We start from the raw sequence: 22,557 nt of genomic DNA, 5'->3' as shown, positions 1-22,557 counted from the left end.
TGGGTCCCAGCACACTGGAATGTGTGTGCTCCGTGAAGCAAGAATTTCTAAGTCAAATCATTGTGATTAAAAGCCCGGATGTTCTTAGTTTGGTGGTGGTGCCATTTTAAGGGATAGGCTGACAGCGTGGCCTTTATAAACCTGGAGGGTTTTGAATTGAGACGTTTTAAGTTAGGTGTCTCAATTCCGGTTTCTTGAGGTGGGTGTGGGCTGGGTCACTCAGGTGGGCACAGCAGGTCTGTGTGTTGGGGGGGGGCTGGCGTGGTCTGCCCATGTTGGGGACGCCCTTCTTGTCCTTGGCCGAGTCTGGGACTTGGCTTGGGGCTCTCAGAAGTCCCACCGAGGCACCGCATTAACCATACATGCGTGTCCCCAATGCCGAGAAGTCACGCATTTGGAAACGGGTGGCCCACAGGAGCCCTTCCACGCCAAGTGCCCGGTGAAAACCATGCGTGCCTCTGCCCATTGCGTTTAGATGCCAGGAAGAGTTTGTAGGGGAATGGCCGTGGTTCAGCTCACACGGGCCCGGGCTGCCCGGCAGGCTCTTCACCCCCACAGTTGAGCACCCCGGGGGGGCGCTTGCCCAGTTTTGTCCCCACTGCTTTCTGTCCCCGTAGCACAGTGACCTTGCCAGCCTCACCCGCCCTGCTGACCGTAAAGGGCCTCCGTGCGGGTGCTAGCATTGTGAACACAGCTTCCCACTGGCGTTGCGCCGCAGGCTGAGCTCCGGCCAGCCCTGCGCATGGGTAGACGTGTCCACGCTGCTTCCACCGGGAAGGTAAGTTTAGACCCTGCGGGCTGGGTGTGAAGTCTTTTTTGGCAAAGACACAATTGAAGAAGTAAGTAAAAAAAAAAAAATGAAGTTATTTTGCATTAAATATATATATATATGTATACTTAGTAGATAGGAAATCATTTTCAATTGGCCACGTAAGCAGTGTTTTTTATAAACAAAACATAGTTTGTAGAATAGAGTAACTGCTAAATGTTGATAGATGGATCATTTGGACACGAGCTTAATTTATATAGACGATTTCTTAGGTAGAGCCTTTGTCTTTTTTTCATTATGCAGGCCAGTTTGAAGAGCTGATTTGGGTTAATTGTTTTAAGGGTTATGATGCTTTGCTTGTTCTGAGGGCTGTGCTGTTGAGACCCAGCCTTTTAACTGAGGGGGAGATGAAGGTTGCTGCCGTTTTTTAACGATGTTTTCTCTCTTCCTTCTCTTCCCATCACCCTTTGCTTCTGTTCCATGTCTTGGTTGTGGCTCTTCCTGTCCGTCCTGCCTCGCCCCACCTCTGCCTGTTGCACCTGTCACTCCGCCCCCGTCTTAGCATGGCAAGGCACTGACCTGATGCATAATCACGTCTTGGCTGATGACGACCAATCAAGTCTAGACTCCTTGGGTCGTCGCAGTAGCCTTTCCCGTTTGGAGCCCTCTGACCTCTCGGAAGACTCTGAGTCTGACAGTATATGGACAGCCTATAGTTACAGAATGGGCTCCGCATCTCGTAAGAGCTGCTGCTCCTATATCTCTCACCAGAACTAATGCACTCCGAGCTTTTCTTAACCAATGCTTGTTGTATCGCAGCCTGCTTTTCCTAGATGTTTCTTGCTGTTCCTGTCTCTTTTATGTGACATTTTAACAACTTTTAAGAGTGTTCCCGGCATCTCCCCCTGTGCCCGGTGGAGGCCGCGTTGCCAGTCAGAGCCCCCGGCTCCCACTGCCGCTGCGGGAGGGAGGGAGGAGGGAGGGAGGGAGGGGCCCCCACCAGCCGGGGCCGAGGGGCTTTTCCCAAAGGGAGTTGTTTTATAACATTTCCAAATTGTCTTTTTAAAAAACAGTTTTCAGTGTAGCAACTGCTCCACTTCTTTTTGGACACAGCCGTATGGACACTTTTCTATTTTATACCAGAACCACCCAGGCTTGCGGCAAGCAGCGGGGAGGCGGCCCCGGCCCGCCCCTGCGGGGGAGGGGCTTGAATTTTTTATGGATGCCATGCATTTGGTGGGGTGGCCGTGGGGACATGGCGAAAGGCATGGGGACATGGTGTTGGCAGCAAAAGCGCCGTGACCAGAGCCTGGCGCCCCACGAGGAGGCCGCGTGGGCCTTGGCAGGCGCCCGCCACGCACGCGCCACACCCCGTCGGGGCTGTGCTGGGGCCGGGGCCGGCGCCCCCCCCCCCCTCGCCATCACGGCGCAGACGCGCCCTCGCCATCTCCCCACACGCCTGCCCCGCTCTGTGCCAGGACCGCGGGTCCCGAGGCGGTGCGCTGAGGGCTTGGCTTCTGTCACGCACGGCCTGGCTGCCCCTGGCGTCCACCCTCGCACACGCGCCGCGCATGGTGGCCGCCCGCAGTGCGGTGGACCGCCACGACGGCTGGCCCGCAGGGCTTCGTGGTACCGGGAGGTGACCGTGCGACTCGCCCGAGGGAGCGGACCTGCCCTAAGGAGTCGCCACGGGCGCCACCCGGGCCGGTCCCTGCTCCACAGAGAGCCGGTGCGACGCGCTGCCTGCAGCCCTAGCCGCAGCCCCGCTCGCGGCCATTGCTGTGGGCCGAGCTGCGTGCCCCCCCCCCCCCCCCCGCTCTGATGTTAAAATGGAACCGTGGGTTGTATTTTAAGTGTTCACTGAAACGTGCTTCAGCCACAGAATGCCATAGTAAGTTGGGAATCACGCTTCTTCCTCTCTTGGGCATGGCTGCAGTTCCGGCTGGCCTTTCCCCCCCGCCCCCCTCCCCAGCTCATGTATTCCGCGTGATTCATTGGCACAGAGCGTGCTCTGAGGCAGGCTCGCCCTTTCTGGGGAGCGGGGTCCTGCAGCCTGCCAGTGAGCGGTGCTAGTGAGCTCCTGGCCTGCGCCCCCTCCCCACGGGAGGACCGCTGCATCTGCATGGCTCGGGCCGGCCCAGGAGCCCCAGGGGCGGGTGGGCGGGTGGGGCGGGGTGGGGCGCCTTCCCAACTCCGCTCTGTCCTTAGTGGCTACAGAACTGCTCTCACCCTCTGGAGACTGTGGTTTTTGTATCAACTAGTAGAAATAAAGTCTCAAAGAGCACCAGTATTAATTTCCAGTGGAGTTGAGGTTTGTGTAGATTCAGCCAAGTAGCCAATGGCGGTGTGGACAGGTTAACGGTGAGGTTTATATGCTTACTCAGTATGGTACGTGGGTGGGGAGGAAGCTTTGTTTTGGCCCCCTTCCCTGGGTGGGAGTCCTTTGTGACCTTGGCAGAGCTGCCTTGCTCTGGGACTTGGTCCACGCTGTGTGCTGCACAGCGGCTGCCCGCCAGGTGCCAGGTTGGTCTGAGGAGACGCGCCCTTGGCACCCACACCACCAGTCCCTCTGTCCCCGTCAGAGCCGTTCGACAGCGACCTCTGTCCCTGCTAGGTTCACTGCAGAATAATAGCCTGACCTTTTTTGTTTGTTTGCATTTGTTTTGCGTGTCTGACGCCATGAGCTTTTATGACCTGATTAGAAGTAGCAGTGCCACTGGCCCAGAAGATGGCACTTGAGTGGCAGAGGTGACATGGCGTCCAAGGCCATCGTTCATTGCTACTCGTGTGGAACTGTAGCCCTGCTGATACACGGTACCTTATGCTTATGCAGCTCTGTGGTCTCTGCACAGTTGCAGTTAGAACAGAAGGATGAAGACTGATCTAGAAGGTAGGTCTAAGCCGTCACCAGGCCTTTTCCGGTGGCCCCGGACAGTGTTCCCGTCGAGATAACACACACCAGAAGTATTTCAGAAGCTATATGAATTAGTTGGGTGTTTTGCATAAGATTGCCAAAACACAGTAGTGTGTAAATAGTGGTGTAAGATCCTGAAAAACCTCTATGATTGTCTCTTTATCTGTGAATGGGAAAAGCCATTTTTCGTATATGAGTGCCACTGAAAACTCAACTGGATGTATCTCTGAATGTTGCATTGTATTGTACAGTATGCATATTATTGTTTGTGGTTGCATATGGCAATGAAGTGTTTGTTTTATATATACATATATATATATATATACAAAAAGACATCTGTTATGTACAGTTGAAATAAATTTTGCATTTGCTAGCCCGTGACTTTTAATATTTGTTACGTGGGGAAGGGGCAGTGGCATAGTTTGTAGCTAAATCTGCCCAGATGCAGCATCTTCCCGAGACAGGCTGGCCCAGGGAGGAGCCGGGCCTGTGTCAGGGCACATGCGCTCTGGGCAGGCGAGGCACTGCGCATTCGCCCCTCCCCTCGTCACCGCAGTGAGCGTGCGTGAGAAACCCCTCACCCTCTCCACCGGTCTTGTGATACCGGCTTCTTTTGTCATACAGAAGGCACGCCCAGCTCCGAAGAGCAGAGGGGATGGATGCATGGTGTGGGCGCAGGAGCGGGGCACAGGGGCGCACACCCTGTGCGCCCCGCTCTCTATAGGAAGGAAGAGCGGCCCGTGTGACTTTGCACACTGTTCCCTGAGCAGGTTTTTTGAGCAGAAACTTTGTTTCCGTTGAGTGTAACTGATGCAGATGTAGAAAGGCCATGGATTGAAGAAGAGGGCACGAATGTGTCAGCCGGCCGCCCGGATGGGCGGGCACGCGATGTTCCTTGGTGAGAAGCGGAGGTGGTTGTGAGGTTTTGGTGGGTCTGATGCTGGGGCCACCTCGCCCTGGGTCGGCCAGCTATGCGGAGACGCGGCGACCCTGAGAGGCAGCCCCTAGGTGATGGCAGGCAGGGCCCACGCTCGGAATCTCGTTCCTGGAACGCGACTCCTTGATCACATCTGTATTTCTCAAGCTGAGGTCCACAGCCAGGGGCTTTTGAGTGGCCCTGACGGTGGCCTTGTGGCGGTCACTCTGCGTGTCCCAGACATCTGAGGCCGGAAGGCTTCGCGTCTGAGAAGTGCTGAGGTGACGTTGAGTGTCTGTGTCTGTTGCACCCGCAGCAGGGACACACCTGTGGTTTTGTTGTGCATAGACTCCAGGTTGTAGGCCAGTCTGGCACTTCTCAGATTGACCTGAGGACCAGGAAGCAAGGAGACCCCTCTGAAGGGCTGGATTTGTAGAGCTTAGTGCGTATTTGCATGGCAAACATGATCAAAACCCGTATTTTCTAAAAGTGCACTGTGCATCGTCTCCAAGTTCCATGCTGCCTGTCTCCCTACAACACCCAGGAGTAGGAAATACAGATCTCCCACTGCCCGGAGCCATCACGGAAGTGGCCCTTCTTCTAGACGAGGTCATTCAGGAAATGCATGCTGTCGTGCTCGCAGAACTCGTGCAGTAATTGCCGAGGTCCTTGTCTGCTTTGGAAAACCTCGTGAAAGCAGGAGTCAACTTGTAGTCCCTCAAGTTTAGACATATCCCTTCGTTACTTTACAGAAAGGAGATGTATTTTTTTCAGTCATCGTAGAAAAATACAGTGTATTGAAACTAGGCATGCCTTGCTATGCAGATCTCCTACCTCATAGTCAGAACTGCCAGTGGTTTTTCTCAGTCACTGGATTCTATTGTACCGCTGAGCACACAGTACTTGTAAGAAGAGACCTGGCCAGCCCTCGCTGGGTTTTAGTTCCTCAGATTCACAGTGCTAGTTACTGGTTTTGGAAGCTTGCATCCAGGAATGCACGTGGTAAGAGCTGTAAACTGGCTACCTTCACTCCCAGAACAGCTTGGCTGAGATGACCACTCTGTGATCCCTTTGACAAGTAATGAATTGCGGCTGCGTGATGAGAGTCGGGTCACCTGGGGAGTAAGCTGCCTGGCCCCCTTCTCTGCTCAGTGACACCTTTTGCCACCTGGCAGGTTTGTTTGTCACTACTTGCTTGGAGACATAGGTAATAGAAACAGATTGTTCTTGAGGTGTGTAGTATTTAATCTGCCTGAGATACAGTTACCTTGTCTCGCGTGCTGCCGCTTCTGAAGAAATGCATTTTCGCTTGTAACTTTGAGTTGATTTGCCACCGACGCCTCGTTTGTGACCTGACTCGGTTCCGGCAGCCGTGGGGAGTGGCTGGCTGGGACGCTCGCTCGCTCGCGGCAGATCCCGCTGTCCCCAGCTTGCTCTTTCTACACAGGTGGCAAAACACCGGGCTCTTTGGACCAGTAGCACACGAACTAACTCTTCCTTGTAGAGACAGGCAGCACCTCGTGCGTGAGAGGCGCGGGAGCGCGCTGCGGTGCTGTGCCCGCGCTGCTCATGCCCTCGTGGCGCTGCTCACGCCCTCGTGGCGCTGCTCATGCCCTCGTAGCGCTGCGCACGCCCTCGTAGCACCGCGCACGCCCACCAGGAAGCAAGCCCAGGATCCGCCAGGCCGCCTCGCCGAGCGCGTCCACCGGCTCTGTCCTCTGGACAGATGTCTGGGGGGCCTGCTGCTGGGCGGTGGTTTTGAGAGCTCCTTCCTGCGACTGTCTTGAAGCCCTCCATGCCGAGGCGTGGCCCCGCAGGATAGGAGGGCACGGTGGCCTCCCTGGGCCCGTGGCCCCCCCCCCCCCCCCCCCCGCTGTAGTGTGAGTGGAGGGCGCACACCCAGATGGACCTGCTCCTTAGGCTGTGACAGAGTTCCAAGCACGGGCGTTTAATTGGAAGACTGAAATTGCTCTCCACACACACACAAAGCCCTTCTTTTTACTAAACTGTGACTTTTCCTGAAGCTTGTGTTGTGGGCTGCGGGCCTGTGCTCGGCCGTTGCTAGGGTGCCCGCCTCCCGGCAGAGCAGTGGGGCCCTGCTCCACGGGGCCCTGCGTGTGCGGTGCAGGTGGGAGAGACGGCCCCAGAGGGAGGGAGGTCTGGGCCCGCGCCGGCGGCCCGGCGCGGCAGGGATCGCGTGAAGCTGCCCTTCACGTCCTGTCTTTTAAAATGCGGGGGGCGTTTGGAGGTTTTGCACAGCAAGGAAGACACCAGAATCATAAGCACGCCGTTGTTGCCATGTTCGTGCTTTTCCAGCTTACCACAAACAGGTGTGTGCTAATTGAAGCAAAGGTGTTTAAATGAGCCCAGCCCCACCCGCCGCAAGGGCTTGCGTTTCACAGCGGATTACATCCTTCTGCCAATTTGCATCGGATATGTTTTTTTCAAAAAATGTTTATCACAATGTATATCCTTTTTCTTGTAGCTTAATCGTATCTTTTTAAAGTTATTGTTACCATGGTGGTGATGTATGGTTACGCGAGTACCGATGATGAGTGTGTGTCCTTGAAGAAACGATTCTTCATTTTCTTGAAAAAAGATGTGGCTGTCTTCCCTCTCCTTTTCCAATGCGTGTCTGGAGTCACCGCTGACCCCTGGAGCGTGATCGAGCGGGGCCAGGCCACGCTGACTTGCTTGCTTTTTGACGCGCCAGCACGGTCCTGTGACACTGTGGACAGCTCGAGTGCGTCCTTCTAGAAAAACGCTGAGATTCTAGGAAATAGATAACACCATCCTACTACTTTTCCCCAACTGTGTGCTGTTATAACTTTATTTGTAGACCTTGCTGCTGTTTTTTTTTCTTCTAATTGCCAGATTTTCTTATTTATAAACACAATGTACATGTTCTATATGGTCTTGTATGTCTTCCCGAAATTCCTGGGATGATATAATGGCTGAAATGGGTTGAGTATGTAGGCAGCCGGGGCCCGAACCTTTGACTTCTCTGTTGTTGGAAAATGTTAGATGTACAATTCAGACTCAAAAATTGAAGTTTAATAAATTGCCGAAGGCTGATGTTTTCTTTCTCTGTACGGTTGGGAGCGGCGGCCGCGGACGGCGCGCGCGACCGGTGGAGGGGGCGGGCGTGTGGCCGCACTGGGGAGGGGCGGGTAGCACACTCGCGGTAGGCGGTAGTCGTAGTAGCGCTCTCCTGGGGCTCTGCGGGGCTGCTCACACGCTCTTTTCTTTCTTTAATGGCCCTAGGCTCACGCAAAGAGTCCGCCCCGCAAGTCTTGCTTCCAGAAGAAGAGAAAATAATCGTCGAAGAAACTAAAAGTAACGGTCAGACAGTGATGGAGGAAAAGTAAGCCATCTCCCTGGTTGGTGTGGTGGAGGCCAGGGAGACACTTGTAGCGTGAACCCCGGCTCGGTTCAGCGTGCTGCGGCGGCGAACTGAGCCCGGGCAGGGCAGAGCCCCGGTGTCCCCTCCCCCCTCACCGGCCCGCCCTGTTTCCCCTTCCAGGAGCCTCGTGGACACCGTGTACGCATTGAAGGATGAAGTGCAGGAGCTGCGGCAGGTGCGTCTGTCAGATTTCCATCTTAAGAAGCAGTGAGCAGAGGGCACAGCCAGCCACTGCTCTCGCGGCAGAGCAGCAGACCGGTTTTGAAAGTGACCTGGCATATCTCTACCTTCCAGATAGAAACCCGCTTAGGTGTTGGGATAGTAATGTCATGTCGAGCGCTGTCTGGTTATGAATTCCGAGGAGCCAGGCAGTGGCTCACGGCACGGGCACGGGGACGGCCAGCCGGGTGTGCGTGTCCCGCCCTGCCACGCCGGTGGGGAGGTGGGCTGGTGCCGGAGGCCACAGACCCCACCCAGCCGCTCCGCCGTGCCCTGCTGGCGCCTTGGCCCTCTCGCATCCCTGGGTGAATTTCCACGCCTGTTGAGGAACCGCCTGTCAGAATTGAAAACGTGGAGCGGGTTGGGTGGAAGCCGTCGGCGCCTTTCACCCTCGGTAGCTTTTGGGTCTCGTCTGTTGTCGAGATTCTTGTGGTTTATAGGGCCTGCCCTCGCCCTGTGACGTAGCTGTGCTCGGGGAGCAGGGCTGCCGTGCCCTCTGACCCCCGACCCCACCCCACCCCGGCGTGCCGTCCAGAGCAGGGCTTCTCCGGGCGCTGTCGATGGTGAACCCGCTGTGCTCTGCTTGGCTTGCAGGATAACAAGAAGATGAAGAAGTCTTTGGAAGAGGAGCAGAGGGCCCGCAAAGACCTGGAAAAGCTGGTGCGGAAGGTTCTGAAGAACATGAACGACCCTGCTTGGGATGAGACCAATCTCTAAGGCTGACGGTCCTCGAGGGCCGAAGCCCCGCTCCCGGGCGAGCCAGGCGGGGCGGCGGCGAGGGCGGAGGGGCGCCCCCCGCGGAGGACCATGCCGCGCCCGCCTCCCCTGCGCGTCTTGATTACCTCACTGGCAATAAGTCAGGGACTGGCTCAAGACTGCCTTCTGGACTTCATTGAGTGTGTGTGTGTGTGTCCCCCCCACGCGTCCTTGTGTAAATATTCACTCTGCGTGCACGCACGGCCATGGCTGCGTCGGGGCTGACCCTCTTGCCACTGGCCCCGGGCCTGTGCGGGCGGAGGGGTGGGGGCACCCCTGGCTGGTCTCTGGGGTGCCAGTGTGGCTTGACCTTGTTGGTGTCTCCTGTCTTCTCTCGTAGCAGTATTCTGCCCTCCCTGGGGCCTGACCCCAGATTCGGGCAGTGGACACCAGCGGGCGCGTCTCTGGAGGGGCTCTGCACCGCGCCGGGGTGGGGCGCAGGCTGTAGAAACCCATTCCTAGTCCACTGTGTCGGCCCCCCCGCACCCCCCCCCCAGAGAAAGCCAGAATCTGTACATAACGTTATTTATTCTGTCCGCCCCAGCCAGGCCGGCCGGACCAAGGCAGACGCGTGCACCCAAGGCAGGTCTCCTCAGCCCCTTTGAACCCTGAGGCCGGTGTGGCCATGGCCGGCCTTGTCCTGAGACCACTGAAAACCCGCTCCCCTCTCTTCCAGCAAGAATAAAGCAATAGCTCTGGAGTCCAGCCGCGGGGTCCACAGGGAGGGCGCCGGTGGGGAGCCCCCGCCTCTCCCTGGGCCTGGGTAGGCTCTGGGGAGCCAGCAGCCCGGGCAGGCGAGCCCGGGACAGCAGCGTCAGCAATAAGCCGCGGTGGCGCAGCCCCGCGCTGCGGGCCGGGCTCCTCCGCACCAGCAGCAGGCGGGAGGCGAGCTCCTCTCGGCTGCAGGGATGGGGAATCTTTCACCCAGGCTCCCAGCAGCGCGCGTCCTAAGGGCCCGGCCCTGCCCTGCGGCCCGCGGCCGCCGGGTCCCCGGGAAGCCTTTGGGCGGGGCTCCCGGAGGCGCCCCTGCTCTCCGCCCCGCCGGGCCCCGGGCGCTCGCGGGCACGCCCACTTCAGTCCGTGCGCTCCGCCGGTCCACGCGGGGGCCACACACCACCACGTCCCGTGTCCTCGTTCAGAAGCCCCATTTTCACAAGCGTTCGGGCGGCCCATCAGACGTCGCGGGGAAAAGCAGCTTTTCACTCAGGAACAACTCCCCCTGGCTCGGGCCGGCCGTGGGTGCCGAGCCGCCCCCCACGGCCTCCCGCAGACCCGCCTTAACCCCGCGCCCCAAGTGGCCCTGGGAACGCACGCCCCTCCCCGGTGGGGCGCGGAGGGCGGGCGGGCGCCTCCTGCCGTCGGCCTCCGCACCGGGGACTCGGGGGGGCGGGGCTTGGGTCCTTACGTCACAGCGACACCGCGCATCGAGGTCACCCTTGGCCCCGGCCCCCCCAGGAGTGAGGGACGCCGCCATCTCCTGTCGTACAGATGTGAAGTCCTCCTCGTGCCAGACGGCGCTGAGACGTAGCGGCGTCTGGAGCTGGGGGCGTACGCCGCGGCCACGCGCTCCCACGCGCTCCGGTGCTGGGCCTCGAACACCTGCCACTGCCGGCGTGCTCCTCCCCGACGCCAGCCCCGCCCGCCCGCCCCGTGGGGTGCCCGGGCGCCGCCCCGCGGGAAGCTGTGTGTGCCGGGCAGTGGCCTGGTGTTGACTACTACAATGTTTGTGCTACATCGTTGTAATTAAACTGATTATTTTTCTTATTTCACAAACGGGAGCTTTGGTCTTTCATGCGCTGGCTGTGTGTCTTAGCTCTTTACATTTACAAATTCCAGTGAGGGGGCTGGGAAAATGGCCTAGCGGTAGAGTGCTCGCCTTGCATGCTTGAAGCCCTGGGTTCGACTCCTCGGTACCACATACAGGAGAAAGCCGGAAGTGGCGCTGTGGCTCAAGTGGCAGAGTGCTAGCCTTGCACAAAAAAGAAGCCAGGGACAGTGCTCAGGCCCTGAGTCCAAGGCCCAGGACTGGCAAAAAAATTGCAGTGAGTTTTGGGTAGTGGAAAGTTGACATTTTCCAAACCCGATTAAAGACACTAAGGTGAGGACAGCCAGTTTTAGGAGGGAAGCGCGGCGGCCCCAGGCCCTGCGGAGTGCCAGCCCGCCCCACACGCCAGTGTGGATGCCCACCTTCGTGTGGGAAGATCACGCCCCACTGGCGTTGGACAGGGCCCCTCGTAAGGCCTGTGAGGTAGAGGGCCTGGCTTTGCACGCCTTCCGTGCCTTCCAGGTGTTGAGAGTTCCCTGTGAAAGTTGTTTGTCCAGAATTAGAGTCTAGCTTCACGTGTGCTAGTCGGCTGTCTACTACAACAGGAGTAGCTGAGATAGGAGGGAGGAGCCAGCAGTGGTGGCTCAAACATGTCATTCTAGCTACTCGACAGCTGAGAGCCGGGGATCGAGGTTCAAAGCCAGCCTGGGAAGAACAGTCTGTGGAACTTGCCTCCAATTCACTACCAAAAAGCCAGAGGTGGCGTTGTCTCTCAGAGTATCAGCCTTGCAGGCCCCGTGATCAAGGCCTAGGATGGGCACAGAAAGGAAAAACAGCCGTGCAGTTGGAGGGGCTTGGGTCCGTGGCTGGCTGGCCCCTGGCCCCGTGTGTCTGAACTGTGTGTGATGTTGTTCCCCAATCTCATGGGAAACGAAATAGCACACAAGAAAAGCCAACTCATCGCCAAGGGGGCACTATTTCCACGATCCGAGCTCGACGTGAGTGTTAAGAAGAATTAATGCGTTTTCAGAAAACCAGGAAGGCTTCGATGGTACGCTTAGATTCAGAAGCTCGCTGACTGCCACACCTCTGCCGCAAGAACTTCTCCCAGATCCCTGGCCACACGCAAACGCCACGCTGACTGAGACGAAGAGGCGCAGTCGCCACGCGTGGAGCAATGACTAAAGCTGCCGTCGTTCTCCCCGGTGCTACCGTTTGTGAAGGAAGCGCAACGCGCCCACAGTCGGAGCGAATGGTGCCGATCGCATACGCGCACGGCTTAGGAAGCAATTGGATTTTCTGTGCAAGCTGGGGACAAATGGGAACTACAGGAGATCGTTTCAATAACAGGAAAGGTCAAGTAGGAACAATATCGGAGATCCAGACGGAGCGGCAGATGCCCGCACTTCCGGCGGTGGGAGGTTGAAGGTAGGCTCACGGTCCAGGACGAGCCCAAAGAGCGTGACATTGTACCCGTGAAGGCAACGGGAGGCACGGAGCGGGGGCGGGCGTGGCGTCTGACCCCCAGTTCCACAGAGGGGGCGTCGCCTCCCATCTCTGCCTGTGTCCTCACGTGGGGGTCGCCCTGCTTGCTGCCCTCCTTCAGCACCTGTCAGCGGATTGGGACCTCCTCACCCGAGGGACCCCATCTTTGCTCACTTTACACCCGCAATGGCCCTGTTCCAGGGACCCGGAGGCGCTGGGACGTAGGCCTTGAACACGCACCTCTTTGGGAGGCAAGGCCCACGGCTGTGGCCCGTGAGTCGTGTCCGGTGTCGCAGCCCTGGGCCCCAGAAAGCACATCCTGATGGGGGTGCTCGGCACGCGGGCAGCTCGAGCGGCGGGGCCCTCGGGGCCCTCGCCCTGGGCCCGGTGCGCCCTGCCGCCTGGCTGGGTCCTCGGCTTCTGCCCCTTGTCGGGTGCTTCTCTCGTTTCCAGAGGGTTCCAGGGTCGTTTCGGGAATTCCGCTAGCGGGAGAGCGGGCTCCTCGGCAGCGCCCCGGCGAGGCGGGGAGACGGGCGCCGTGGTAACTTCCCCCAGCCCGGACCATGCCGTGTACAGTTAGAAGCAGGGCACGCGGTGTGAGGGAAGTGTCTCGTGGGAGTCCCACTCCGTGACCCCCGTGCCTGCAGATCTGCGTGGAGCTGGTCCGCGGGGGACGGGCACCGGCGGCCCCCCCGTCCCCGGCTCTCTAGGAGCGCCTCACCCGGGGCCTTCGCACTTGCAGCCTCTGAGGCCGGGGCCCCCACCCCCCTCGCCCGGTAGAGAAGAGCGGCCCGCTCCCTGCCCGTTCTGAGCCCGCCAGCCTTGTCCAGAGGAAAGCCGTGCGTGTCCAGAAGTGCCAGCAGCTCCCGGTGGGACCTTGGGGGGGGGGGTGCCCTTGGAGGGGGGGTGCCCACGGAGGGGCGCATGGCTGCGGGAAGTGCAGATGCCCCCCGGGTTAGGCTAAGGCCCCTGAGCTCGGGTGGCCCTGGGTTCAAGACCAGGCTGTCAGGGTTAGGGGGATGGTGTGCCCTGGGCGGGACCCTGTTGCAGGAGGCCCCCCTCTGCCGGTGCACCCCGGTGGGCACTTGTCAGTGTCACCCTGCTCCTCGTGACAGCTTGCTCTCGTCACCTCCGAGGCTCCCTCCCACCTCTACTGCCTCCCCGGGCTGAGCAGCTGGGACCGGCCGGAGGCAGGTGTCCCCCCCACCCCACCCCCCCGGCCCGCCTTCCCGCCGCCCTGCCGCCCCTGCCGTCTCATCTTCGCCTGCTGTTGCCAGCTCGGCCTCAGCAAAGGGAGGCAAGACCCCGCAGAGTGTTCCTGGGGGTCGCGTGCGGCAAGACCCCCTCCCACCTGAGCCCCCGCCGCTCGTGCTCAGTTAAGAGGCCTGGCCGGAGCACAAGGGTGTGTGTGTGTGTGTGTGTGTGTGTGTGTGTGTGTGTGTGTGTGTGTGTGTGTGTGTGTGTGTGTGTGTGTGTGTGTGTGTGTCAGGTGCTGGCACCGATCGTGACAGCCCCCTATGCAAATGAAGGACTGCTATCTGCACCCGTCACGGTGTCCCTTATGCAAATGAAATGCTGTTCGCGCCCCTCACGCGTCTTGTGTCCCCCCTCCCCCGGGCTGGGGAGCAGTGGGCGGGGGTCATCGAGGGTTCCCACAGCCGTTTGCTGGGGACGGAGCACCGGAAGCGGCCGGGGCTCCCCACGGGGGGCCAGGATGGCGGATGGGGCCCCTCCCCCGGGGAAGGCGAGCTCGAGTCGGGCGGCGCGGGGTTCCGCGTGAGGTCACAGGCCCTCACTCCGCCGGCCGCGGGGTTCCGCGTGAGGTCACAGCCGGGACCCACCGCCCGACGCCGGCCGGCCGAGGACGGAGCTCGAGGAGGACTGGACGCTCGGCCGGGGACGGACGGCGCGGGGGGCGGCGGGGGTGGCGGTGGACCGGACGCGCGCTCTCCCTCGAAGGAACGCGGACAGGCGTGGGTGGGGCCGGCGGCAGGCCAGGTGGGTGGGTGGTCACGCCGTCCGCTCCCCGACGCCGCAGGCGGAGAGCCCCCCGTGCCGAGGGGTCCCCCGGTGTGCGCGCGCGTGGGGTCCCCCGTGCCGAGGCGTCCCGTCTTCCAGGCGCGCGTGGCGCGGCGTGCGTGTCGCCTGGACGATGAGGTACATGCCGGAAGTCAAGAAGTCTCCCCCGCACCTCCTGAAGAAATTCGCAGGTGAGGGCGGAGCCGCGGCCGCTGCGGGGGGGGGGGGGGGGGGGTGGGGGGGGGGACGCGCGGGGCGCGGGCAGTCAAGTAGCTGGGGGACGACGTCGGGGCATCCGTCGTGCTGGAAAAGCACGCGCTGCACACGGCATGCGTGCTCAGAAAGGGGGAGTGGGGCCCCCGCACACCACGACCTGTGCGGGGGCGGCAGCCACGGCCCCGTGGGCGTCGAGACGTCGGCGGCCGGGCTGCGGCTTCCACTCCCCCACTGAGACCTCGCTTGATGACACGGACACGGTCTGCGTGACACGCCATTTCACGAGAGCAGAGCCACGGGGGCCGGGCTTCCCCCTCCCACCGCCTGTCCCCGCCCTCCCGTGTCCCCCCGCGTGTCCCTGCCCTCCCGTGTCCCCCCCATGTCCCCACCCTCCCGTGTCCCCGCCCTCCTGTGTCCCCGCCCTCCCGTGTCCCCCCCATGTCCCCGCCCTCCCATGTCCCCCGCACGAGTCCCCCCCCGCGTGTCCCCCCCGCGTGTCCCTGCCCTCCCGTGTCCCCCCCATGTCCCCCACCCTCCCGTGTCCCCCGCCCTCCTGTGTCCCCGCCCTCCCGTGTCCCCCCCATGTCCCCCGCCCTCCCATGTCCCCCGCACGAGTCCCCCCCGCGTGTCCCCCCCGCGTGTCCCCCGCCCTCCCGTGTCCCCCCATGTCCCCGCCCTCCCGTGTCCCCGCCATGTCCCCCGCCCTCCCGTGTCCCCCCGCGTGTCCCTGCCCTCCCGTGTCCCCCCCATGTCCCCACCCTCCCGTGTCCCCGCCCTCCTGTGTCCCCGCCCTCCCGTGTCCCCCCCATGTCCCCCGCCCTCCCATGTCCCCCGCACGAGTCCCCCCCGCGTGTCCCCCCCGCGTGTCCCCGCCCTCCCGTGTCCCCCCATGTCCCCGCCCTCCCCGTGTCCCCGCCATGTCCCCGCCCTCCCGTGTCCCCCCATGTCCCGTCCCCGCCATGTCCCCCGCCCTCCCGTGTCCCCGCCATGTCCCCGCCCTCCCGTGTCCCCGCCATGTCCCCACCCTCCCGTGTCCCCCCATGTCCCCACCCTCCCGTGTCCCCGCCCTCCCATGTCCCCCACGATGTCCCCGCCCTCCCGTGTCCCCCCGCAGGGTGGGCTCTCAGGGCTGTGCTCTGTCCCCGCAGTGTGCGACATCCCCCTGTATGACATCTGCGACTACAACGTCACCAGGGACCGCTGCCGAGACCTGGGCTGCTGCTTCTACAAGGGCGTCTGCTACGAGAAGGGCGTGCCCGGTGAGTGGGGGGGGGGCAGATCTGCACGGGGCACAGACAGCCCGACAGCCCGCAGCAGGCGGCCCGGCCACCCTGCACCCGCCGGGCGGCTCCCGCCTCCGCTCCAGCTTCGGGCCGGAGGTCAGGTGGGGGGCCGATCCGCTCCGGCTCTGCAGGTGGGGGGGCGGGGATCGGGCACCGCGAAGGGCCCGGCGCATTCTGCGCGCGGTGCACTCCCGCGTGAGATGGCGTTGGCCTTGTGCGCGCGGAGGCTTTCTACCTCCCGAATTGCCAAACACTCGTGAAATTCCGCCGGACCGGGGGCCCCGTGGGACTGGGGGCCCGGCTGGATGGGACGGCACGAGGCTTTCCCTTTCCGCCCTCACTCCGGGGAACGGAGGACTCCGCGCCCCAAGCTCCCCCCCCCCCCCCCCGGCCCGGGAGAAGCCGGTGCGGCTGGCTCGGTTTATTTCTGTGGCGTTGAAAGAGTCGTACCGTATCTTATACCCTAAAACCCGCCCCTTTGAAGGATGCAATCCAACGGATTGTAGCCTATTCATGAGGTTGTGCACCCATCACAATTCCAGAACATTCCATCACAGTGAAGAGCAACGTCGTGCAGGTTAGCAGTCTTTTCCTGTCCCACCCGCCAGCCCCTGACAGCCGCTACTCCGGCTTGCCCATTTCCTCTTCTGCACACTTCCTATAAACAGAGTCACGTGGTGCGTGGTTCTTTCACGCCGTGGTTTTCAAGTTCGTCTCCGTGGTGGTAGGACCAGCGCGTCTCTCGTTTTTAGGGCTACATAATTATGCGTTGTGCAGATATGCCGCAGTTAGTTGCCCCGCTCATGAGTTGGTTGACATTTGGGTTGTTTCTGTTTCTTGGCTGTTAGGAGCAGTGTGGCTCTGAACTTTTTGTGCAGATATGTTTTTAATACTTGTGCGTCCAGAGTGGGATCGCTGAACTATACATATTAATTCTGTGTTTAAAATTCTAAGTTGATTTCGGAAGTGACTCCACCATTTTACAATCTCGTCAGCAGCCTGAGGGCTCTGGTTTCCCCAAATTCGTACCAACACTCGGGCCCATCGCCGTGGATCGAACCCTAACCCTTTTGTCTTTGATACGGAGACTTGCTACCTTTGCCTGAGCTGGTCTTCAAAGTCAGGACCCTGTTGCTCCCATCTCCCAAGTCTCGAGGATTGCAGGTGTGCTGACAGCCATGGCCACGCCCGCCCTGAGCCCCCCCTCCCCGCCCAGCCCCCAGACCTCCCGCTCCTAGCTCCCATCTCTGGAATTTTTTTGTGTAAGATGTGACCCAACTCCATTCGTTGCAGTCATCTGGTTGTCCCAGCACCAGTTGTTAAAAGATTTTTCTCCTCCATCGAACAGAAAAGACTTGGCGGCTACCCTGACGCTTTTCTCTCTATTGAGTCGGTATTGTTGCTGAAAATCAATTGCCTCTAAGAATGAGAGCACTTCTGAAATCCCACTTCCGCCCACTGAGCTGTGGGCTCGCCCCTAGCTACTCCCACAGTTTCGATTGTTTTGTTGTAAACTTTAAAAACCTGGAATTTTGAAACTTGAACTTTCTTTTTTGAGATTATTTCTGCTATTGCCGGTACCTCTATTTCCATATCAATTATAGGATTAGTTTGGCAATTTCTACAAAGAGAGCCGTTTGGCATTTTAATAGGGGTTGCATTAAATCTGTTGATAATTTGGGGAACATTATCCCTTTGATTAATTTTTTTTTAACCCATGAACAAGAGACACCCATCCATTTATGCCTTATGGTATGAGACAGAAATGTTGCTGCAATACTAGTAGCTTTCATTGGGCCCATCTTGAGCTTCTTTGATTACATTTGCACCTCTTTTATCCTTGCTGACGTGATTGTAGGAGGAGCTGTGTGTTCATCCTCGGCGCGTCTGTTGCCTGTGTATCGCAGTGTTGTCTGCAGTGGATTCGTCGTGGTTTCTGAGATTGAGTCGTTCTATAGAGCAGAATCGCCTCGCACTCAGGACCCTCGTATTCCCGGCTTTCGGGCGCTGGGACGGCAGGCACGAGCCCCCGTGCCCGGCTTACGGACAGACGCCCTGTTAGCATAGAGCGCGTGTGCGCTCCCTTGAGGGCTTCTCCTGCTTGTCCCGGCGGTCTCCACACAGGATCAGTCCTGCTTCTCCTGTGCAGTCGGGATGACGTCCCGTGCCCACCTCGTCTTTCTCCCATCCCCAGGGAGCCAGGGGACGGCCCGTCGGGGAACAGGCCTCCGGGTCCTCGAGGCCCCGACCTCGAGGGAGCCCTTGCTGGTCTTCACCCAGAGCTGTGTCTGCATCTATTGAGCCCCTCGTGCTGCCCCATTGGGCACCAGGGCATGGTGGGCACCGGTCCCGTGTCGCTGTGGGTCCCTTCTTCCCCTCACTCTCTGCTCCCGGAGGGAGGCCCCCGCTGCGGCGGGCGATGGGGTGAGGGTACCCAGGCCTGGCGAGGGAGCAGCGGGGGCCCCCGGGGGGGGGGGCCGTTGGGGCGCATCCTTCTTGTATGGAAGCAAATGGAACCTTCTTCCATCCTCCCGGCTGTAATAACCGGGTGTGTGCGCTTAGCTTTTTCTTCACTTATGACATGTTTCGAGCTCGGGGTTGGGGCGCTGGTAGGAAGAGCCTGGGCAGTGCGCCCAGCATTTGGGTTCTCACTGTGCTCTCAAATTATTTCCCATTCCTTTGACACCTTCCTCGTTGAAGACGGCAAATCAGCCTCTGTACCGTGTGAGCTGTAGGGTTCAGTGACAGGGTATCATGAGTTCTTTGTGCACCTAATTCCATGTTATGAAAACCTTTCACCAACTTCTTAAATTGGCTGGTTTGAAGTGCGTATTGTGTTATGTCATAATCTGTATTATTAAGAATATGAACTTGGGGAATTAGCATTAGATCTTTCAGAAAGAACTGGGAGTTAAAAGAGAAAGACTTGCGTCTCGTTCCTCCGTCTTGATTTAGGGCACGTGATTTAACGTGTCATTTCTTCTTACGTCGAGTTGAGTTTCTTCCTGGGGCTCGCAGAAGTGAGTGCGCAACTTTTGTTTAAGTGTGTTTGGGGACAACTTACTGAGAGATTCCCCAAGGAAAAGAACCCCCGGTGGACTCTCGGATGTCGATGTGGGCAGATGACACGGGGGACACTGCCACGCGAGACGTGGCCGGTAACCGAGCGGTGTGTCACGCTCGTACAGTTCAGAGTTTATGCCACGTGCTGACACGCAAGGCCACAGTGGGGACAGTCCCTCCGATTCGGGGGTTGGGGAGTGAAGAGCAAATCCACCTGTGCTCACTCCACCCAGCCGTCTCTGTCGGCCACTGTCCCAAGGGCCTGTCCCCACCCCACCCCCACCCCCCACCCCCGCCAGCCCCTGCCCTAGCTTGGGCTCTGTGTCCCGTAGAAGCTTGGGGTTGGGCTCTGAGCCCGGAGATGCAGCCGAGGTGTCTGGACGCGTGCTTCGGCACCGAGGCTTGGGGGAGCCGGAGGCTCTGCTTCCAGTCCCCCCCCTCCCCCCCCCGAGGCTGCAGGTGGGCTCCGGGTGTCCAAGGGGGGCTGCCACCAGCCATGAGAGACGCCCGGGTGTCTTCATGACCCGGCGAAGCCATCCCCCATGAAGGAGAAGGAAGCTGGAGGCTACACCCACCCGCGGTGACTCCCCCCCACGCCCCCCCCCCCCAGCCACGATTCCCGCAGGCAGCTCGGGAAGCCCTGGAGGAGCTGGGGGGGGGGGCACGCCCACCATCTTCCCCTGCTGGTGAGCCGGCCCGGGGACAGTCCACGCCACCTCCGGATCCAGAGCCGGAGCTTGTTATCTGACCACTCGGCTGTGGGGGCTCTCCCGGGGCGCCCCAACCCACCGAGGACCCGCTGTGTGCCCCACTGCCTCCTGGGTCACGCCTGCCTCTACGAGAAAGGTCAAGGACTCTGCCGTCCGCGGCCGGGGCTCCCGCGCCCGCCCGGCCTCTGGCCCCCCGGTTCCTCGTGACCGCCTGGCGGGGACGCGAAGAGCAGCAGAGGGGACGCCGGCCACTGCGGGGGGCGCTGTGGGGGGGACCCCGGCTCCCGGGGGGCAGGAGCCACCTAGGAAGGACAGCCCGCACCGATGCGAGGGGCGGAGGCCCCCGAGGGGCAGGCAGCCCCGATCCAGGGGGTCCCCGAAGGAGAAGAGAGCGGGAATTGGCCCGCTGAGGACGGCGGGGGTCCGTGGCTGCCGCGGCACAGCCTGTGCTCCCCCGGGAGGAGCGGGGTCCCCCGGGAGGAGCGGGGTCCCCATGGGAGGAGCGGGGTCCCCTGGGAGGAGCGGCCCCCTGGGAGGAGCGGGTACCCCGGGAGGCGGAAGAGCGGTGCCCTGGGAGGAGTGGGGCCCCCCCCGGGAGAGCGGCCCCCCGGGAGGCGGGAGGAGCGGCCCCCCTCTGGCCCGGTGTGGGCGTCTCAGCCGCGGCTTGTCTTGCAGTTTACGTGCACGTGTTCTCCGCCTTGATTGTGCTCATCGCCGGCGCCTTCATCATCACCATCATCTACAAGTGGGTCCCCTTCTTGTTCCATGGGGGGGGGGGGGGCAGGAACGGTCCCCGCGGGAAGAGCCTCAGGCCTGAGCTTCTCCTGGCTGGGGGCTGCGGCCGGGCTCCCCCCCCCTCTGCGGCTGGGCTCCCCCTGCGGCAGGCTCTCCCCCCTCTGCGGCTGGGCTCCCCCTGCGGCGGGCTCCCCCCTCCCCCCCCCCCCGGTGGCCGGGCTCCCCCCCCTCTGCGGCCGGGCTCCCCCTGCAGCGGGCTCCCCCCCTGTGGCTGGGCTCCCTCCCCCTCCCCCCCTGCAGCGAGCTCCCCCCCCACGTGGTTGGGCTCCCTCCCCTTCCCCCCCGTGGCGGGCTCCCCCTGCGGTGGGCTCCCCCCTCCCCCCCCCCCCCCCCCGTGGCTGGGCTCCCCCTGCAGCGGCTCTCCCCCCTCCCCCTGCGGGGCCGGGCTCACCCCCCCTCCCCCCTGTGGCCGGGCTCCCCCTGCGGCCGGGCTCACCCCCCCCTCCCCCATGGCCGGGCTCCCCCCATGGCCGGGCTCCCCCCATGGGCCGGGCTCCCCCCCCATGGCCGGGCTCCCCCTGCGGCGGGCTCCCCCCCATGGCCGGGCTCCCCCTGCGGCGGGCTCCCCCCCCCATGGCCGGGCTCCCCCTGTGGCGGGGCTCCCCCCCATGGCTGGGCTCCCCCCCATGGCCAGGCTCCCCCTGCGGCGGGCTCCGCCGTGGCCGGGCCTCCGGTACCCCGCTGGGCTTAGTCCTCGCCCCCTGGAGGGAGCGCCCCCCCCCCCCCCCGGTGCTCATCGCACTTGCTGGCCTCAGCCTGTGCTGCTGTGGTGTCTGGCACGTCCCTGCCCCACGCCGTGAGATCCCGGGGGCCGCACAGGACACCCCAAACCCTCGGCCGGGCGCTCTGGGCGATGAGGCTCCTCTCCCTTCCCCTGGAGGAAGGCAGCCGAGCCCAGGCTCCCACGCAGGACCGGCACAGACCCTCCCTCCCCACCCCACCCCCACGCCCTGCCTGTGACCAACCACCCGCGGGACGTGTGCACCGCGTCCAGCCACGGAGCAGACCCCTCCTGTGCGGCCCGCCGGGCTGCTCGCCCGGAGTTGGTCTCTGTGGGGCTTGAAGCCACACGGACAGAGCGCGTGGAAATGGAGAGACTCCGCGTGACCACCGGGCAGACCCTCGAGCCCGCGCGCTGGCTGGGGTATCCAAGGATTCCTCAGGGGCCATACGCATGTGTCCTGGTGCTCTATGTTGAGAACATTCTGGAAAGTGTGGCTGGGCCCCAGGGAGCTTCCGCCTCTGTCCTTCTCCTCCCATCAGAGTCGTTCAGGAGAGCCGGCGAGGAAAGGAGTGCTCCGCAAGTGCCAGCGGCGACAAGCGAGAGGCGCAGAAGTCGCAGCCGGTCTCGAAGAAGAAGTCGCAGCGGGTCTCGAAGAAGAAGTCGAGGACAAGCACGCAGAAGTCGCAGGAGCGTGTCCTTCTCCAACAACGTGGGTCAGCCCAGGGAGGTGCGCGAGGCGTCCTCCGGGCCCCGGCGCTGCTCCTGCGACACACTCAGCACCTCGCGGTCTTTAAACCTCTGAACACACCCGTCTTGGGAGGCCAGCTGTGAGGTGTGGGGCCTTGGCAGCCACTGCCCCTGTCTCCCTGCGTACCTCGGGCCATCGGCCTTGTGGGTGGTGATGTCAGCGCGCGGGCCATGTGGGCCGGGGACACGCAGCGTGCACAGGTGTCTGCGTGCGGGCCGGGGACACGCGGTGTGCACAGGTGTCTGCGTGCGGGGCCGGGGACACGCGGGTGTGCACAGGTGTCGGTGTGCGGGCCGGGGACACGCGGTGTGCACAGGTGTCGGTGTGCAGGCCGGGGACACGGCGGTGTGCACAGGTGTCGGTGCACGGGCCGGGGACACGGCGGTGTGCACAGGTGTCGGTGTGCAGGCCAGGGGCACGGTGGTGTGCACAGGTGTCTGCGTGCGGGCCGGGGACACGCGGTGTGGTGCACAGGTGTCGGTGCACGGGCCAGGGACACGGCGGTGTGCACAGGTGGTCGGGTGTGCAGGCTGGGGACACGTGGTGTGTGCACAGGTGTCTGCGTGCGGGCCGGGGACACGCGGTGGTGCACAGGTGTCTGCGTGCGGGCCGGGGACACGCGGTGTGCACAGGTGTCTGCGTGCGGGCCGGGGACAGGCGGTGTGCACAGGTGTCTGCGTGCGGGCCGGGGGACACGGCGGTGTGCACAGGTGTCTGCGTGCGGGCTGGGGACAGGCGGTGTGCACAGGTGTGTGCGTGCGGGCTGGGGACA

At 61.9% G+C, this 22,557-nt stretch overlaps 2 protein-coding genes across 8 annotated transcripts in view; both read left to right on the top strand.

Annotated features, from left to right (window-relative positions):
- Arhgef7 (Rho guanine nucleotide exchange factor 7) overlaps nucleotides 1-9,014 on the top strand; it is a 98,213-nt gene extending 89,199 nt beyond the window's left edge. For 6 of the 7 annotated variants that reach the window (XM_048341073.1, XM_048341074.1, XM_048341079.1 and 3 more), the window contains 3 exons: nucleotides 7,864-7,963; nucleotides 8,123-8,177; nucleotides 8,816-9,014. In XM_048341073.1, coding sequence (XP_048197030.1) covers nucleotides 7,864-7,963; nucleotides 8,123-8,177; nucleotides 8,816-8,938 — 278 coding nt within the window. In that variant the 3' untranslated portion in view covers nucleotides 8,939-9,014. Of the gene's footprint in view, nucleotides 1-1,331; nucleotides 1,509-7,863; nucleotides 7,964-8,122; nucleotides 8,178-8,815 lie in introns of all 7 variants that reach the window. The other variant, XM_048341080.1, reaches the window with a different exon arrangement.
- A 5,310-nt stretch (nucleotides 9,015-14,324) lies between these two features.
- Tex29 (testis expressed 29) lies at nucleotides 14,325-21,868 on the top strand. The gene is made up of 4 exons (XM_048344113.1): nucleotides 14,325-14,437; nucleotides 15,611-15,721; nucleotides 20,194-20,263; nucleotides 21,577-21,868. The coding sequence occupies exons 1-4, from the start codon at nucleotides 14,380-14,382 to the stop codon at nucleotides 21,866-21,868; spliced, it is 531 nt and encodes a 176-aa protein (XP_048200070.1). The 5' UTR covers nucleotides 14,325-14,379.
- The last annotated feature ends 689 nt before the right edge of the window (nucleotides 21,869-22,557 follow it).

This window comes from Perognathus longimembris, chromosome 3 (assembly GCF_023159225.1).
Source record: "Perognathus longimembris pacificus isolate PPM17 chromosome 3, ASM2315922v1, whole genome shotgun sequence".
NCBI classification, from domain to species: Eukaryota; Metazoa; Chordata; class Mammalia; order Rodentia; family Heteromyidae; genus Perognathus; species Perognathus longimembris.
This window is presented reverse-complemented; position numbering and strand designations above follow the sequence as displayed.

Coding starts and splice junctions, on each gene's coding strand:
- Tex29 (XM_048344113.1), top strand. CDS start 14,380: ATGAGGTACATGCCGGAAGTCAAGAAGTCTCCCCCGCACCTCCTGAAG. Junction 15,722..20,193: donor CTACGAGAAGGGCGTGCCCG/GTGAGTGGGGGG, acceptor CTTGTCTTGCAG/TTTACGTGCACGTGTTCTCC. Junction 20,264..21,576: donor ATCATCACCATCATCTACAA/GTGGGTCCCCTT, acceptor TCCTCCCATCAG/AGTCGTTCAGGAGAGCCGGC.